At 38.8% G+C, this 20,176-nt stretch overlaps 1 protein-coding gene across 2 annotated transcripts; it reads left to right on the plus strand.

Moving 5' to 3' along the window:
• Positions 1-949: 949 nt before the first annotated feature.
• Positions 950-16,664, plus strand: Hat1 (histone acetyltransferase 1). 2 transcript variants are annotated; one of them, XM_071670582.1, is made up of 10 exons: positions 950-1,012; positions 4,171-4,245; positions 5,695-5,770; positions 8,352-8,475; positions 10,033-10,174; positions 10,476-10,632; positions 12,454-12,665; positions 15,279-15,430; positions 15,624-15,740; positions 16,374-16,664. In XM_071670582.1, exons 1-10 carry the CDS (start codon positions 1,006-1,008, stop codon positions 16,548-16,550), a joined length of 1,239 nt encoding a protein of 412 aa, XP_071526683.1. In that variant the 5' UTR covers positions 950-1,005; the 3' UTR covers positions 16,551-16,664. The 2 variants fall into 2 exon arrangements, with proteins under 2 accessions (XP_071526683.1, XP_071526682.1); XM_071670581.1 differs by having other exon boundaries at positions 1,006-1,027.
• Positions 16,665-20,176: the final 3,512 nt, after the last annotated feature.

The following is a 20,176-nucleotide window of genomic DNA, read 5'->3' on the forward strand; positions in this document are numbered from 1 at the left end:
TAGATCTTAGTATTAATATGTTGTGGCTTATAACTCTCAATGCTTAAACTGAAATTCATACACTTCATCTCTGCTTCTGGTACAAGAACCCATAGCCTGCCTTGGACAAGAAAGACAAGAAACATAAAGTTTTGGGTTATATGTTCAACTATGGTGATCACCTCTCGGTTCTTTCAACTCTTCAGGTTCCACTGCGGCCTTTGACTACATTGATGATTGCAGTACTGACCGAGACATCATGTGCCCAGCGATCCGTATTTCCTTTTTTTCTTATAAAAGCGAGAAAGAGAAATTCAGGTAGTCTCGATCACAGAAAATTTAGCAACTTCACGTGAGTAAATCATATTGGTATATGTGTAGTGCACTGTACTCAAACGTACTTTTATATTTTGCTTTTTCCACATTGAAGTCATAACCTACTGATTTATAACAGTTCAAACATTTTATTGTAGCGTTAGTTAACTGTTGTATATTGGTTTATCAGTACAATAATTTCGATTCACAGAAGGCAAATTAGTATTTATCTCAAACTTGCATCTTGATTAACTATTTCCACATCAGTACAATTCTGAATTGATTTGTTTGTTTGTTATATGTGTTTGTAGGAAATATGAAACGGCTAATATTCAGTTATGATTATCATTGATGTGTTCCATTTTATTCGATTTTGCTTAAATATTGAGAAAGTTAGTTTATTTGTATATCTGATAAGTCTGCTATATAAGTGTTTGAAAATAAGAAAAAAAATTGTGGTAAATTAGTGAAATAATCACATTGTATTATCGTAAGAGGATGAAAATGAATGTCAGGAAACATTTTTTGATATCTTAACATTTGTGATAATATTTTCTTGTGACATGAATTTAAAGAAAAATTTTGTATAAGTATGATTTTTGGGGCTTAACACAGAAGTTTTATTTATAAAGAAAAAGAAGATGAAAATAGGGTAAGATTTTTAAAGTAAGCTACCTAGAAGTATGAAATGTTTTTCCCGCGAACAACAACATGGCGGGTGAGTGTTATGGGTGTATGTGTTTGACGACCATAACACTCGGCACTTGTTCTGTTTTTCACTCCTGGGAGTGCACTGTATTATTTAACTTGCCTCTTCTTGTACCAAACAATAGATTTTGTAGACAAGGCTGTGAGACAAGTTGTGTGCATCATGCCTGTGGATGTGCTCTACCTCTAGTTTTGTTATCAACATATAGTTACTTCTCTTGTTGAACTGAATTAGATTTTGTGTGTGTAAAGGATTACCCCGGAGGCCTGAGGAAGGAGTACAGGACACACAACAGAGACCTACTTAGCCAAACGTATTTTTTTTTACATTGACTATTTGGAGGCACAGGTCATACACGTTGTGTTGTTAAGGATTGGGAGTGGTTATAACATTATTACTTTTGTTATTGGGTTTTGGGGGCAACGATTGTGACTGGAATGTTATTGAGGCAGTGTTTGTATGGTTATGGACAGTATGTTGGATTTACATCCGGCCATACCTGCTGATAGGTTGAACTTTATGGATTTGTATCATAGGATGTATTTTGAATTGATAGTCATTGTTTTATTGATTAGTTGACTAGCATATGAAAATGTTAAAGATTTGGTACTCAAAACTAAATGGCTGTTTTAATGGGTATTTTGGCACTTGTTGGTCTTGTATATTGGATTTGTTATGTACTAGGTGGTTATTATGCCGACTGGTCGGCAAAAGAACTTCAATCTCTGGAGCCAAATAATATTTATTAATGGATCAAACGTTATTTTGCCGACAAGTCGGCATAATCTCTCGACTTACCTAGGCTGACAGTCTGGCATCAGTGGATCAAGTGATATTTTGTTGACTAGTCGGTTAGGTGGTCAGTGGGTTAAATGCTATTTTGATAACCATTTGGAAACTATCAAACGTTATTTTGCCGACTTCCGGCACTAACATACACTAATGCTTCCAGTCATCATCCTTTCCTATGATGAAGTGGAAAAATTGATATGTGAAATGTTACTAATTGTCTATAGTATGAGTATTACATATTCTGGCATGGCCTCCAGCTAGCCATTGTATGTCATAACCAACCAAGAGTGGTTTGCATTACGATTTGGCCAATTAACATGATGCCTTGGATGTAATATATAGAAACACTTGTGTAAGAATTTAATGTTATTATGGTGGGCTTATTGCATCTGTTGCCAGCCCAAAAGTGGACTACCCTATAGGCTGTGTAGGGTTGAGCCTAAGTCTCAGAACTGTAAGAGGGCCTGTATGTGCTTGTGGGAAGAAATAGTCCAAAGTAAGGTTAGGTTAGATTAGGATAATGCATCTGAAAAGAGTGCATATGTTCTGAAAAGTAGCTTTTGATTAAAGTGATACCATTGGATTTGTTACTCTATAGAATTGCTTTAAACTATAGGATTTGAGGTGTAGTGTCTTCAGTGTCCACAAATTTGTCTTCACAAAATGGGGAAAAACTTTAAATTAGAGTGACATTGTGAGTCAGTTGTTGTTCGCCAATGATACAGCTGTGGTGGCTGATTCAAGTGAGAAAATGCAAGAGTTGGTGACAGAGTTTGGAAAAGTGTGTGAAAGGAGAAAGTTGAGAGTAAATGTGAATAAGAGCAAGGTTATTAGGTTTTGTACAGTTGAGGGACAAGTTAATTGGGATGTAAGTTTGAATGGAGAAAAAATTGGAGGAAGTGAAGTGTTAGATATCTGGGACTGACCTTGGCAGCGAATGGCACCATGGAAGGGGAAATGAGTCACAGGATGGTGGAGCAGGCGAAGGTTTTGGGAGCGATAAAGAATGTGTGGAAGGAGAGAACATTATTTCGGAGACCAAAAATGGGTATGTTTGAAGGAATAGTAGTTCCAACAATGTCATATGGTTGCAAGGCATGGGCTATAGATAGGGTTGTTTGGAGGAGGGTGGATATGTTGAAAATAAAATGTTTGAGAACACTACGTGATGTGAGGTAGTTTGATCGAGTAAGTAATGAAAGGGTAAGAGAGATGTGGAAATAAAAAGTGTGGTTGAGAGAGCAGAAGGGGGTGTTTTGAAATGGTTTTGACATATGGAGAGAATGAGTGAGGAAAGATTGACAGAGGATGTATGTATCAGAGGTGGAGGGAATGAGGAGAAGTAGGAGACCAAATTGGAGGTGAAAGGATGGAGTGAAAAAGATTTTGAGTGATCAGGGCCTGAACATCCAGGAGGGTGAAAGCTGTGCAAGGAATAGAGTGAATTTGAGCGATGTGGCATATCGGGGTCGATGCACTGTCATTGGACTGAACCGCGGCATGTAAAACGTCTGGGGTAAACCTTGGAAAGGTCTCTGGGGCCTGGATGTAGATAGGGAGCTGTGGTTTTGTTGCATTACATATGACAGCTAGAGACTGATTGTGAATGAATGTGACCTTTATTTTGTCTGTTTTCCCGGCGCTACCTTGCTGAAGCAGGGGGTAGTGATGCTGTTTCCTGTGGGGCGGTTTATCCCCAGGAATGGACGAAGGCAAGCAAGTTTGTTTCCTGGCTCTACCTTGCTTACGTGGAAAACACCGATTAAGTATGATGTAGTATATAATATTTTGGGTGGGGAGACCTATTATTGCTTTTGGGTTGATGCCAATGATGAATGAATTCTGTGCTTGAGTGTTCAGAGTTAAGGATGTCAGTCTTTGATTGCTGAAAGTAGGCCCAAAATGAGCATGCTGTTGCTACTATGGCTAAGTGGCTAGCAAAGAGTAAGGACAGTGCCCTTTTACTAGAAATGCTAAAAGATTGGAAGATCTAAATGTAAATTTTCTTCATGATATCCAATAGATAGTTTTGTGTTTGTGGGACTCTGCCTCTGAGAGAAAAGGTTTTCAAATATCAAAAATCTATTTTTTTAACTTTTCCTTTTGAAATCTTGAACTGATGTTATTAAGAACAATAATTTCTACAGAACAGGTTTTTTTTTCTGTACTTGGATTTTCTTTGTCATATTCAGGATATTGATGATGTTTTTTATGCATTAGGGTGGTATTTAACATGTACAAGTAAGGACAGTTAAATGTTGATTAGTGAGTGACATTGTAAAGGATTAATGCTTGATTACACTAGGTGATAAAGGAAATTCTTCCATTTCTTTCACACAATAATGTTTTTACATGATTTTTATATTTTCTTGCAGGTGTGTCTGGAATAGCCAAAAGCTCTCTCCAGTACTTTGTTATTGATAGTAATGAGGCACTTGAATTTAAGCTTGGTGAGTGTTGAATATTTCGTGGTATGTCCTTTAATGGTATTGTTAAAAGGGTAGCACCACAGTAGTGTAGATTACTATTCACAGAATTTAATTTTTGGGTGTTGTGAATATTTTGAATTGTAGATTCCTTTAGTTTTATCCAATGGTAAATTATTTACATGACTTTAAAAATACTGCTTAGTATTGTAGATATCTCTGCATGTTTTGATGTAGGTGTTATCCCAACTTTCATTACCAACCTGTTTAGATCAGCAGTTAGGAAACATTGACGAAGAATGATTCTCTGAACTTAATGATTATGTATGTTACTAGACATGTAAGTAATATTATGCATGGTTTTAAACTTTTTCACCTATAAAGAGAGGGATATACAATGTGCATATCTTGTATGGGGTGCGGTGGCTCCTTTGTTGACTGCTCCATCTTGCTTCAGTACAAGGACCCTTCTGGAAAAGTTTGTAAAACTTTAGTGTGTTATCGTAGTGGAAGCTACTGTGTACCTTATTGTGGTGTATTGCATGTGTGTATACCTATCATAATGTACTAGGGTCCCTGAATAAAGTCAATCAATCATAGTACTGTGTATTTGAGGATAGACATAATAGGGTAAGGTCAAGAGGGTTGTGTGCACAAGTAGATGGTTTGAGAAAGGCAATGAGCTCATGGATAGAAAGTGATGTTTAAGAGTACTGTGATATGAGCATGGCAATGATTGCTATGTTTCTAAAATTTATTTGGGTCCTATGATGACAGTTAAGCAGCTGGAATGTCCTTACAAACTGTTGTGTTGGTGGGGATTCTTAAAGAAATTCAAGCTTCTAATGAAGTTTTGTTTTGCTTTTGTAATGTTTTGTCTTCACATTGTAAATTGATTTATGACATTTTTTTATTTGATTTTTTTGAAAAAGCTTGTGCAAAATGGAATTCAACTGATGTATTTTTGGAATACTCTAATTAAATGTTCATAGTAGATTACAAATAGTGTACATGAAATATTGATTATACAGTGGTGAATGGAAGGATAAAAAAAGTGGCTTTGAATTGAACTTTGATAGTAACAGAATGTCAGATCATATGTTAGAGGGTATGAAATCAATGTGATAAGGATTTTCTGATTGTTATTTGTAAATTTATAACCCCAGGACCCCCCATCCTTAGGGGCTTCTGCAGCTTGAAGGCTTTGCAACTGTCAGAAGCAGAGAAGTATGGACTTATTTGGTGTGTTTTCACTCCTTTGATACAACCTTATGGAAGGTGACTTTTTCACTTTTTGTTTATATGGTTGGGAATATTATAAATGAACTGAGGGTGCTGTTTGCACCTGATCCATCCTATGTGAATGGGAATGGAATATGGAATATGAAATGTTAGGCAGATGCATCCATGATTTTTGCTTTTAACTTTTTTTGTCGTTAGCAAATATATTACATATGCATATCAATGTTTCAGTGCGATCCCCAGCAGATCTCGATGATGATGAGACCACATTTAAGCCTGATATGTCCCACCAAGTGTATGGTGACAGGTGAGTCTCAATTTAGTGTACAAATACTTGTAAGAGTTGGCTTATGATAAGCATATGTTATATGGTACAAACTTAAAACATGCCACCTTAGTTTAGTAATGTATTGTGAAATTGGGTCACAGCAGATTCCTCTTAATTTGAATGCAGCATAGTACCATCAGTGTTGTGAGCTTAGATTGAAGTAGATTCCTCCAATATTGTTAGCTTATGACACAGCAAAACCTTCCAGTTGGTGTGAGGTCATGCCAAAGGACATACCTTGAGTTGTAACAGTTTATGACAGTAAACCCTTCCATGATATGGGTTTGACACTTCAGAATATGAAAAAAATTCAGTATAGGACATCAAAATCCTGTCAGATCCCTTAAGTAAACTTGAAGCAGAGCAAAAACCCTTTTGTATTGAGCATGAGCATATCCCACAGATTATCAAATTAGTACATGTAAGGCTTGTAGTATTAAAGTCAAGCACCAGTTATGTATGGAACTGCATAGTTATCTTAAGAGTCCTTTTGGCAGGTGAAAGGGAAGTTGTAGCTGCTGCTTCAGTCCAGGCATGTTGTGCCCAATCTAGATTATGAATTTGTTTTCATCATAGTCTGTAGACTGTTTCATATGATGAAATACTCTTTAGATCTTTGTATTTGGTTGTATATAGTTTAGATTTAGAAGCCAGAGTGTTAGGTGAGTTGTGTGACTGCCAGTACACCAGCCAGGGCTTCTGTTTCTTTTTAAGGCCATACCCTTCCACATCATATGGATATGGAGCTGCTTTAGCACAGTGCTTACCTTATTTGTTTACAACATGCATCTTTGAAAATTAAAGTAAGCTATATCCTTTGAGCAATTGACTACTGTGAGTAGTATCAGTTTCAACTGGGGTTACATTACACATTAATGGTGGAATGAAGAAGTAAAGTAGTTGGTGAAAGAGAAAAGAGAGGCGTTTAGATGATATTGCAAGGAAGGAGTGCAAATGACTGGGAGATGTATAAAAGAAGGCGGCAAGAGGTCAAGAGAAAGGTGCATGGGTTGAAAAGGAGGGCAAATGAAAGTTGGGGTGACAGAGTATCGTTAGACTTTAGGGAGAATAAAGAGATGTTTTGGAGGGAAGTAAATAACATGCATAAGATGAGGACAAATGGGAACATCGGTGAAGGAGGCAAGTGGGGAAGTAATAAGAGTTAGTGATGGAGTGAGTATTTTAAAGGTTTGTTGAATGTGTTTGATCATAGAGTGGCCGTTATGGGGTGTTTTGGTTGGGGTGGTGTGCAAAGTGAGAGAGTCAAGGAGAATGGGTTGATTTAGAGAGAAGAGATAGTGAAAGCTTAGCGGAAGATGAAATCCGGCAAGGCAGCGGGTTTGGTTGGTATTAAAGTGGAATTTATTAAAAAAGGAGGTGACTGTTTTCTTGATTGGTTAGTAAGGATATTCAGTGTATGTATGGATCATGGTGAAGTGCCTGAGGATTGGCAGAATGTATGCAAAGTGCCATTGTACAAAGGCAAAGGGGATAAATGTGAGTGTTCAAACTACAGAGGCATAAGTTTGTTGAGTGTTCCTGGGAAATTATATGGAAGGGTATTGAATGGCATGTACAGAGCAGCAGGTTTGGGAAGAGCAGCATGGTTTCAGAAATGGTAGAAGATGTGTGGATCAGGTGTTTGCTTTGAAGAATGTATGTGAGAAAAACAGATGGATTTGTGTGGAGCATTTATGGATCTAGAGAAGGCATGTGATAGTGTTGTTAGAGTTGCTTTGTGGAAGGTCTTAGGAGTATATGGTATGGGAGGTAAGTTGCTGGAAGAAGTGAAAATTTTTACCAAGGATGTAAGGTATGTGTACGAGGAGGAAGAGATTTGTTCAGATGGGGTGGTTAGGGAGATAAATGCAAGAGTTTTGGAGAGAGGGGTGAGTATGCAGTCTGTTGTTGATGAGAGGGCCTGGGAAATGAGTAAGTTGTTTGCTAGTGATACAACTCTGGTGGCTGATTCATGTGAGAGACTACAGAAGTTGGTGACTGAGTTTAGAAAAGTTGTGAAAGGAGGAAAATGAGAGTAAATGTGAATAAGAGCAAGGTTATAAGGGAACACCCTCACTTAGCCCCCTTCTCTTTTCCTTCTTTTGGAAAAGTAAAAACTGGAGGGGAGGATTTCCAGCCTCCCGCACCCATCCCTTTTAGTCACCTTCTATGACATGCAGGGAATATGTGGGAAGTATTCTTTCTCCCCTATCCACTCTATATACAAGGCATAGTTTGCATAAGAAAAGTCAGATTCATGATTTTGTGGGAAAGGATTCTGTTTTTTGTAGTTGCATTGAATACCCAACATTATAAGGTGGGTTTGAGCACTTAAGTCCCTGCATGCCTCCTTGCATTGGGATCTTTCAGTAATGAAATTTACTTTGCTTCTTTAAGAAATGATGTCTCTCAAAATATTCTTTATTGAAATATATCCATTGTATTTTTTAATCCCTTACATTCATGTTTTACAGCACAGTATTTTTAAAACATTCCAAACTGAGCATGCAAATAAAACAATGTTAGTATTATTTTAACACAGAACTCATTCTTATTGCAGTGAACAAATATTTGGGTACAGTGGACTCCGCATCAAATTGTACTACAGTGCTTGCCGCCTCACAACGTATCTGTCACACACTTATGTAGAGAAGGTTGATCCTGAGAAGTTTGAGGGTGTTGAGGTGTGCATATCATAAATTCTGTTCTTGTATTTAGTCATTGAGACAGTTGGCATTGACCACTTAAAAAAAATGAGTTATGCTTAGGAACATATGTTTTGTTTTGTTTGTAACCATTGTGGAATTCCATATGACAGTCATCATCCTTTATGAGAACACTATGATTTAAATATTGCTTTTACAGTGTTATAGCTTTTGAGTTTTTCATTGATATATAATAATTCTCAGCCTTAGATCTTTGGGTTGTTCCCCTAGCAAGCTGCACCATACCTTTTTGTGGATACCTTGTGTTGTAGGTAGAAGACATGTTGTGTCTGAAAACTGACTCAAATACTTCTCCTTATGAGTTTGAATTTTATGGTAGTCTCAAATATTGTTTTTTGGGAAACGATTGGTAATAGATTCTTGAACACCATATTTTGACCATAGGGAACTGCTCCTCAGGCTGAGATATGATATACAGGGATGTCCAAGTAGAGAGGCAGTTTTATCATATAAATATGGTTGTGTAAGGGGGATATGGTTTTGTTGCATTATACAGTACATGACAGATGGAGAGTTGATGTAAGTGAATGAGGCCATTTCTTCTTTTGTTCCTGGTGCTGCTTTGCTGTGAAAGAAACAACAAAGTATATAAAATGTTTTTCATACTTTTTTCATACTTGGTCGCCGTTTCCCTTAGCATCAGGAACAAACAAAGAATGCTGCATCTACTCACATCCATTCTCTTGCTGTCATGTGTGATGCATTGAACCATAGCTCTCCATCCACAACCAGACCTCACAGACTTTTCTGTGGTTTATCCCAGATGTTTTACATGGCCTGGTCTAGTCCAGTGACAGCCCATCAACCTCATTATACTTCATCATTCCAATTCATTCCATCACCTTCACACCTTTCACCCCTCTGCATGTTCAGGCCCTGATTGTTCAAAATCTTTTTCCATCCATCCTTCCATCCCTAGTTTGGTCTCCCCGTTCTGCTTATTCCTTCCACGTCTGACACATATAACCTATTTGTCAACCCTTCCTCACTCATTCCATACGTCCAAACCTTTTTAGACACTCCCTCTCTTACCCTTTCATTACTTACTGTATCAAACCACCTCACTCTACATTTTGTTCTCATGCATTTCATTTCCAACACATCCACCCTCCTCTGCACAGCCTTATCCATAGCTCAAGCCAATTTTCAAAATATTCCTTATTCTCCCTGAAGTTTGCTCATACTTGCTCACCTCAACTTTCATTTGCCCTCTTTTTCAGTCCCTGCACCTTCCTCTTGATATACTTCCACTTTCTCATGTACATCTCCCAGTCACTCACACTCCTGTGGAAGTAATGCCCATCCACCTCTCTTATCTTTTAATAGTTACCTAAATTGTGGAAGGTGTTGCAGTTTTAGGGTATGTTTTGAAAATCATTAAAGTTGAAAGGAATTAAACATGTAAGGCTTGAAGATAGGAGGTAAGGGATCAGAAACTATAGATGTTGATTTCAAGAGTATATTAATGTCTGTATTGTAAGAGCTGAACTGTTACTGAGATAACAACCATCACAGCCAGATGAAGTGATAAAGCCAATAGCTGAGCGCATACCTCCAGGCTACCTGACAAGCCTGAATGACTTTACAGCAGCAGTGCAGAAAGATGCATCCTTCAGACCGTTTGGTGAGATGCAAAGAAGGTTCGCCATAGATTTGGGTGAGTTTGATATTGAATATTGGTAAAATGTTATCTATCAGAACAAGATTAAATTAGTAATGAAAATTGTTTTTGAAAAATGTTAGTAACTACATGTATGAAAATTAGTGCATAATGCTGTGCAGTAGTATTTATATTGTAACATTGTAGTAACAGTCTCATTACAGTACATACTATGTTGATTTTTAAAGATGTGCATTTTTCATCTTTACTTACAGTATTTGCTATAGTAGATATTTGCAATAAATCTTTTTATGTTGGTTGCTTGTTCTTTTACAAGTGTTTGTATTGAATTTTACAGAGAGTGGAGAACAAAAAACTTTTGAGGTGTACCTTTGCGATGTTTCAACAACGGGATTTTTAGAGTATCATGAACGTATGCAAACGTTTATCCTGTGGTATATTGATGCAGCTTCCTACATAGATGTTGATGATGACAAGTGGAAATTTTTTGTTGCGTAAGTTGTATTTAATTATGTATGAAATATTATGGTAGGTTGGGAGGTAAGGGTCTTCCTTGATAGTTTCAACTGCAGTACCATCCACTCCAGATGCCTTGCCACTTTTCATCTTACATAAGGGTTTCACCATCTCTTCTGTCTTCTTCAAACCTCTCCATGATTCTCACTTTGCATACCACCCTGACCTAAACACCCTACATCTACCACCTTGTCATCAGATATATTCAACAGTCCTTCAAAATACTTGCTCCATCTCCTCTTCTTCATTACTGCCTGTTCTCACTTCCTCTTCCCCCCCCCCCCCCCCCCCCCCTCTCTCTGAAGTTCCTGTTTGTTATCTTGTTTTTCACACATGATTAACCTCCTTCCAAAACATGGTAGGTAGTAGTTGGTAGGCAACCAACAACCAGGAGGTATACTACCAGTACTACCCACCTGGGTAACAGGAGGTTTAGTGAGAGGTGCGTAGTGAGCCATCATTTCAGTGGTTGTCAAGTTACGCTCCACTGACAGAGGTAGCTGTCTTTTCTTTCTGCTTGATCCACACGTGGACTACTGGTATTCTGTCCTTAAACATACAATCTCTCCTTGTCATACTTAACACTTGACAACACTGAACTCGTACAGCTCATTGTATGAAACTCAAGTATTTTCCTGTGGTCAGTGCTATATGCCAATCCTAACTTTTGGCAAAATGGTAGGAGCATTAGACAGTAGTAGTAGGTAGTAAGAGGTAGTAAGTAGGAACATTAGGTAGAAGTAGTCTGTTGCAACTTTAGATAGGAGCCTCTGCAAACACGAGACTTGCCCTCTGCCATTGGCCTGTTAAGGGTGAAGCACCAAGAGAAGCAGCGCTAGAGTTCACTAGTTATGGAGGCTCTGATGCCTTAGCCATCTCCTTAAGGGAGCTCCAGAATGGAACAGGCATCACAGATATAAATAAAGATCCTAAACAATTTATTCTCCCAAAAATTTACTGATACTTGCCCACCCTAACTCTGTTTTGCCCTCAACTTCAACCCCAGCATCATCCTCTCAACCTCCTGCCACTTTCTTTTATACATTCCCCAATCATTTGCACTTCTTCCCCTTTAATTGTCCTCTTGATCTCCTGCCACTTTCTTTTATACATTCCCCAATCATTTGCACTTCTTCCCCTTTAGTATTTCCCAAATGCCTCTTTTCACTTTCACCAGCAACTTTATCATATATGCAGTAACAAGGAAAGAATATGAAGTAATGAGTAAACCTACTATAAGCTTTTTAGAGCATGGAGATGATAGATGATCTGGATGTTTTTTAGTGTTATAATTGTTAGTTTGTTCCTCAGCATTTGAAGTCATAGTCTATTACTGAGCATATTACTCTTTTTTTTTTTTTTTTTCAAAGAAGGAACAGAGAAGGGGGCCAGATGAGGATATTCCCTCAAAGGCCCAGTCCTCTGTTCTTAATGCTACCTCGCTAATGCGGGAAATGGCGAATAGTATGAAAAAGAAAAAAATTACTGGATTTACAGTGGAGTAGCTTATGCAAAGTTATTTGAAAACCACTATCAGCTCTCTGACCTTTCTTATATCTGAATTGTAATTTTTGTATCCTCCTCATTTCTTACCATCACTCTGCCTGTATGTGGAACAGATATCTGATATAAATGCATTAACCATTAATCATATTGACTTCAGACGTTTTGTATGATATTTTATGAAGTGTTTCATGTTAGGATATGCAGATAGTTGAATACTATTTCCATTTTGTCTTTATAGGTTTGAAAGATACCAGGATTATCATTTGAATGTTGTTTCCATTTTCTCTTTGTAGGTATGAAAAATATCAGGATAATGGTAATCCCCAGTATGCTTTTGCTGGTTACATGACTGTCTATGAATACTATGCCTACCCATCCAACATTCGACCTCGCATCTCTCAGATGTTAGTCCTACCACCATTCCAAAGAATAGGACTGGGTGCTGAAATGTTGAATAGTATATATAGCTACTACAAAAATGATGCCAAGGTTTTGGATATTACAGGTAAGATGTCGTGGCTTTTCACCTAAGTCTACATTACTAGCAGAGAAGGGATTATAATTGTAGTAATAGGATCACATTGAAAATAATTGTTTTGCCTCTCATATTGACATGTAATCAGATTGAGAGCTTCCGTATTTCCATTGGAAATTAATGATGATTACCTCATTTGTGTATTTACTTGAGTAGCCTCCCAACCTGTTTGCATAGGGGTTGGGACTTCCCTGGTAACATTTTAAGGCAGTGCTCGGTATTGTTTAAGATGGGGGCATGTATGGGTGCCAGATTCCTTCACAGTACATAACACCCACAGTTGTCCAACAGAGTTGTGAGAGGTAGTTATTATGTAGCTTGTGTAGGTAACCACCATTGCCAAAAATTCCTCTTAATTTTGTTGAGATGTATAATGCACCTAAATTGGAAACCCCTGTCAACACCCAATTCTCACTTTTCCACAGTTTTTCTTGACACCTTAGAATTCCTTGATTCAACCCATGGACAGCATGTTGTCCCCTGTGTACGATATTGTTCTAATTCTATCTATCCCATGCACATCTTACTCTCTTCTGCATGTTCAGGCCCCAGTTCTTCAAAATATTTTTCCTCCTTTGCCATGTTCTCTCTGATTCTGACATGTATATCCTCTTCTGCATCTCTTCCTCACACATCCTCTCTATATGTCCACACCATTTCAGCAAACCCTCTTCTGCTTTTCATCCATACTCTTTTTGAATATTACACCTTTCTATTACCTTGTCATATCATATTTGGTCAACTCCCAACACTACATGTTGACCTCAAACATATCTCTTCCCAACACATCCACCCTCTTCTCTTTAATTTTGTCTTAGGCCCACATCTTGCATCAGTACATCACTGTTAGTATGACCATACCATCAAACATACCCATCTTTGCAACCTATCTTTCCACACATTCTTCGTTGTGCTTATGACTTTTCCCCCCTCACTCACCCCATTGCTCACTTTAGCTCTCATACATGTGTGTGCTACTATACTTAATCCTAAGTGTGTAAAATGCCACTTCCTCTTCATTTTTTCCCGTTCAGATTCCTTCCTGATAAACTGTCTCTTCACTCCTGAATTAATAATTAATAACTTTGCTTTTATTCTGTCCACAAACATACAATCTCTCCATGTCACAAATAATAGTTTACAACACTTGATTAACTTGCACAACTTATTGTTCCCAACTCTAAGCTTTTCTTGCGGTTAGCGCTTTGCACAGGGTTAGCGCTTTGCACTAACCCTTCCTTTTGGCAAAATGGTAGAAGCAGTAGGTGGAAGTAATAATAGAAATGTTAGACAGGAGCTTTAGGTAGAAATAATAGGTAGGATCATTAGAGAGAAACATTAGGTAGAAATGATAGGTAGGAGCATTAGGTAGAAGTATTAGGTTGTAACATTAGGCAGGAATATGAGGTAGACACGTTAGGTAGAATTAGATGGTAGGAACATTAAGGAGGAGCCTCTGAAGACTGCGCTAGAATTACCCTCTGCCAGTAGCCTGTTAAGTGTGAGGCACTAAAGGCCAAAAAGTGGCACTGAAGTTCAAGTTATGGAGACTTTTGCCATGACCACCCCCTTGAGGGAGTTCCCGAAGGCAATGGGCATCAGAGATATAGATAAATAGACAGTGAACAGCTCTTCAAGATATTTAGAGATAGAGCAACTAGAAGACATTACATGAAATTAAGCTAGAAATTTTATAAATAAATGGTGTGTAGTATAAGACTATTGGATGATTGAGGACATGGTTCATGTACACTTCATACATTAATTCAAAATGTTGTATGGCAGAGGATGTTCAAGAGATAGGGTCCCACAAGTGTAAAATTCTCTCTCTCTCTCTCTCTCTCTCTCTCTCTCTCTCTCTCTCTCTCTCTCTCTCTCTCTCTCTCTCTCTCTCTCTCTCTCTCTCTCTCTCTCTCTCTCTCTCTCTCTCTCTCTCTCTCTCTCTCTCTCTCTCTCTCTCTCTCTCTCTCTCTCTCTCTCTCTCTCTCTCTCTCTCTCTCTCTCTCTCTCTCTCTCTCTCTCTCTCTCTCTCTCTCTCTCTCTCTCTCTCTCTCTCTCTCTCTCTCTCTCTCTCTCTCTCTCTCTCTCTCTCTCTCTCTCTCTCTCTCTCTCTCTCCTCTCTCTCTCTCTCTCTCTCTCTCTCTCTCTCTCTCTCTCTCTCTCTCTCTCTCTCTCTCTCTCTCTCTCTCTCTCTCTCTCTCTCTCTCTCTCTCTCTCTCTCTCTCTCTCTCTCTCTCTCTCTCTCTCTCTCTCTCTCTCTCTCTCTCTCTCTCTCTCTCTCTCTCTCTCTCTCTCTCTCTCTCTCTCTCTCTCTCTCTCTCTCTCTCTCTCTCTCTCTCTCTCTCTCTCTCTCTCTCTCTCTCTCTCTCTCTCTCTCTCTCTCTCTCTCTCTCTCTCTCTCTCTCTCTCTCTCTCTCTCTCTCTCTCTCTCTCTCTCTCTCTCTCTCTCTCTCTCTCTCTCTCTCTCTCTCTCTCTCTCTCTCTCTCTCTCTCTCAGTTGTAAAGCCTGAAATATCTTGTGCAAAAATAATCCCATTAATGGTTAATCTATTTTTTTTTCTTCTTTTACTATTTGGTCTTCAGTGGAAGACCCATCAGATAACTTTGCAAGATTGCGGGACTTCATAGACAGCAGAAATTGCCTGAAGTTGGAGTGTTTTCAGCCACCAGTGCTTCTGCAGGGATTTACTGAGGCCATGGTGGAAGAAGCAAAGAAAAAGTTAAAGCTCAACAAGGTAAGCAGTGCAAGGAAACCCTTTGCAGTTTTGAAGACTGAAGGTTGTCTTGATAGTACCAAGGTAAACAGATAAGTTTATTGTCCTTATTAATTTGTTCTATGGGTTTTATTTTTTCATTGTTTCTGGATTATTTCTTTAGGGCTCAAGCTGAAAGAATATATCTAAATTTATCATTCCTTCAATATTTCAGCGTCAAGTAAGAAGAGTGTATGAAATCCTTCGACTTCATGTGACAGACAGATCAGACAAAGAAGCATACAGACAGTATAGATTAGATGTAAAAAATCGTCTCAATGTACAATATAAGGTATGGTAAATGATTTGAACAGATGTTTCTTTTTTTGCTAGCTGTAATTTGATGAAAAGAGATGTCTCGTTTTGAATGGACATTGTTCAATGAATAACTCAGTTTTATGATTAGAGGGCAAGAGAGTTTAGAATATATTTTAGGGAGAGGGAATTGTTATTAAGTTACTGAAAAAAGTAACATATCAAACTAATGCAGTTTCTTATTTCAGTCTGCCACCAGTGCTGTATCATCAGCAAACAATTGACTCTCTTCCCAGGCCCTGTCACCTCCTACAGACTGCATACTCTCACCTCTCTTTAGACTCTTTTACTTCCCTCTCCACCCAATCTATAAACAAATTAAACGGTTTTTTTACTTAGCTTATTGCATGAGTGGATGTGGATGTATCCACATTAGCCACCCCCATGTAAGTGTGAACAGATAAAGCAGATAGTTGGATTGGATTATGAGAAATATAGAAATTGACATTCCAAAAGAAGAGTTATTGCATTTAAAAGCATGGTATGGTAATGCCTTGCTCTAACTACATATTGATAAACTAAGCATTTTATTTAAGATTGTTTAGATTGTTTCTGTTTTCCTTGTGCATCGGCTGGATGAAATGCTTAATTTGTTGATGACCTTTTACAGAAAGAGGACCGCGACATGGAAAAATTGAAGAAATTTTTGAAGCCAGAAGAGTATGCAGCCACTATGACTATTACAAGCAGAGATCAGCGTCTTGAAAGTTTGGAGCGTCAATATGCCGAGTTGGAAGAACACTATGTACATGTTTTGGAGCGTCTTGCTTCTGCTGAACTCTCTTGACCTATTTGATGCAACTTTCTGGATGTTGTTGAACAATATTGTTCTGGGAGAAAATTTTTCTAAAATATAATTTTGAATATATTTCGTGTCAGTGAATAAATTTTTCATAATGCTGTTAATTTTTGTCTTGTATCCTTAAGTAGGATTTCAGATTCTTAAACCAGGAAGTAATTGAAAATTTAAACGTATGAGCATCAGTTTTGTTGTAGATGTTAACTGGCATTGAATGTACTTCCTGTGTGTGTAATACAGTTTAGAATATTCTATCAAATTCATTTTAACTCAGATATATGGCCATTTTCAGTTTTGATAGAAGAAGGGAAGAATGGAAATTATAGGAAGGAAAATAGCCTACATGTGTTCATCTGAGAGCTCAAGCTTGACCTTTGCAGCATGGTTAAACCTACCAGGGAAAGGAAAATCCTTGCTCCCATACCTCAAGCCATCATGTAAACCTCACCACTGCGTTAAGGTTAAGGTGCACGTAGATTGGGGGGTGAAATGTCTCATTTTTACTTTTTCAAAGTTGGAATCAGAGAACGGGGCCAAGTGAGACTTTTCTCTCGGGCTCAGTCCTCTGTTTTTAATGCTACTTTGCTAATGTGGGAAATGGAGAATATCCGTTTGTTTATGGATGGGATGGTTAGGGAGGTAAATGCAAGAGTTTTGGAGAGAGGGGTAAGTATGCAGTCTGTTGTGGATGAGAGGGCTTGGAAAGTGTCAGTTGTTGTTTGCAGGTGATGCCGTACTGGTGGCTGGTTCGGGTGAGGAACTACAGAAGTTGGTGGCTGAGTTTGGTTAAGTGTGTGAAAGAAGAGAGATGGGAGTAAATGTGAATAAGAGCAAGGTTATTAGGTTCAGTAGGGTTGAGGGACAGGTTAATTGGGAGGTAAGTTTGAAGAGAAAATCTGGAGGATGCGAAGTGTTTTAGATATCTGGGAGTGGATGGAAGCAGAAGTGCGTCACAGGGTGGGCAAAGACTCTGGGAGCATTGAAGAATGTGTGAAAGATGAGAACGTTATCTCGGAGAGCAAAAATGGGTATGTTTGAATGAATAGTGTTCCAACAATGTTATATGGTTGCGAGGCATGGGCTATAGATAGGGTTGTGCGGAGGAGGGTGGATGTGTTGCAAATGAAATGTTTAAGGACAATATGTTTTGTGAGGTGGTTTGATCAAGTAAGTAATGAAAGGGAAAGAGAGATGTGTAGTAATAAAAAGAGTGTGATTGAGAGAGCAGAAGAGGGTGTATTGAAATGGTTTGGTTACATGGAGAGAATGAGTGAGGAAAGATTGACAAAGAGGATATATATGTCAGACATAGAGGGAACGAGAAGTGGAAGACCAAATTGGAGGTGGAGGGAGGGAATGAAAAAGATTTTGATCTGGGCCTGAACATACAGGAGGGTGAAAGGCGTGCAAGGAATAGAGTGAATTGGAATGGTGTGGTATACCAGGGTCAATGTGCTGTTAATGGATTGAACCAGGGCATATGAAGCGTTTGGGGTAAACCATGGAAAGTTTTGTGGGGCCTGGATGTGGATAGGGAGCTGTGATTTCGGTGCGTTACACATGACAGCTAGAGACTGAGTGTGAACGAATGTTGCCTTTGTTATCTTTTCCCAGCGCTACCTCGCGCGCGCGGTGGGAGGCTGGATGTAATTTCATGTGTGGCAGGGTGGTGACAAGATTGGATGAAGGTAGCAAGTATGAATATGTACATGTGAATATATGTATATGTCTGGAAAGGATCACAATTTTGCGCGTGATCAAGATATTCCTATGAGTCCACGGGGAAAATGAAACACGAAAAGTTCCCAAGTGCACTTTCGTGTAATAATCACATCATCAGGGGAGACACGAGAGAAATATAAGTCAGTTGATATACATCGAAGAGACGAAGCTAGGACGCCATTTGGTAAACATGCTTACCAAATGGCGTCCTAGCCTCGTCTCTTCGATGTATATCAACTGACTGTTATATTTCTCTCTTGTGTCTCCCCTGATGATGTGATTATTACACGAAAGTGCACTTGGGAACTTTTCGTGTTTCATTTTCCCCGTGGACTCATAGGAATGTATATGTCTGTGTATGTATACGTTGAAATGTATAGGTATGTATATGTGCTGTGTGTGGGCGTTTATATATGTTTGAAGGAATGTTTGGGTATGTTTGAAGGAATAGTGCTTCCAACAATGTTGTATGGTTGCGAGGCGTGGGCTATGGATAGAGTTGTGCGTAGGAGGATGGATGTGCTGGAAATGAGATGTTTGAGGACAATGTGTGGTGTGAGGTGGTTTGATCGAGTAAGTAACGTAAGGGTAAGAGAGATGTGTGGAAATAAAAAGAGCGTGGTGGAGAGAGCAGAAGAGGGTGTTTTGAAATGGTTTGGGCACATGGAGAGAATGAGTGAGGAAAGATTGACCAAGAGGATATATGTGTCGGAGGTGGAGGGAACGAGGAGAAGAGGGAGACCAAATTGGAGGTGGAAAGATGGAGTGAAAAGGATTTTGTGTGATCGGGGCCTGAACATGCAGGAGGGTGAAAGGAGGGCAAGGAATAGAGTGAATTGGAGCGATGTGGTATACAGGGGTTGACGTGCTGTCAGTGAATTGAATCAAGGCATGTGAAGCGTCTGGGGTAAACCATGGAAAGCTGTGTAGGTATGTATATTTGCGTGTGTGGACGTGTGTATGTACATGTGTATGGGGGGGGTTGGGCCATTTCTTTCGTCTGTTTCCTTGCGCTACCTCGCAAACGCGGGAGACAGCGACAAAGTATAAAAAAAAAAAAAAAAAAAAAAAAATATATATATATATATATATATATATATATATATATATATATATATATATATACATACACGTCTCTAGTTATCTCCATTTGCAAAAAACATTGACATGTTTCATCTAACACAATTCCCTTAACTGACATAATCATGTTTTTTTTTTTTTTTTTTTTTTTTTTTTTTTTTTTTTTTTTTTTTTTTTATACTTTGTCGCTGTCTCCCGCGTTTGCGAGGTAGCGCAAGGAAACAGACGAAAGAAATGGCCCAACCCCCCCCCATACACATGTACATACGTCCACACACGCAAATATACATACCTACACAGCTTTCCATGGTTTACCCCAGACGCTTCACATGCCTTGATTCAATCCACTGACAGCACGTCAACCCCTGTATACCACATCGCTCCAATTCACTCTATTCCTTGCCCTCCTTTCACCCTCCTGCATGTTCAGGCCCCGATCACACAAAATCTTTTTCACTCCATCTTTCCACCTCCAATTTGGTCTCCCTCTTCTCCTCGTTCCCTCCACCTCCGACACATATATCCTCTTGGTCAATCTTTCCTCACTCATTCTCTCCATGTGCCCAAACCATTTCAAAACACCCTCTTCTGCTCTCTCAACCACGCTCTTTTTATTTCCACACATCTCTCTTACCCTTACGTTACTCACTCGCTCAAACCACCTCACACCACACATTGTCCTCAAACATCTCATTTCCAGCACATCCATCCTCCTGCGCACATCTCTATCCATAGCCCACGCCTCGCAACCATACAACATTGTTGGAACCACTATTCCTTCAAACATACCCATTTTTGCTTTCCGAGATAAT

Source organism: Panulirus ornatus, chromosome 15 (assembly GCF_036320965.1).
Source record: "Panulirus ornatus isolate Po-2019 chromosome 15, ASM3632096v1, whole genome shotgun sequence".
In the NCBI taxonomy this organism is placed as follows: Eukaryota; Metazoa; Arthropoda; class Malacostraca; order Decapoda; family Palinuridae; genus Panulirus; species Panulirus ornatus.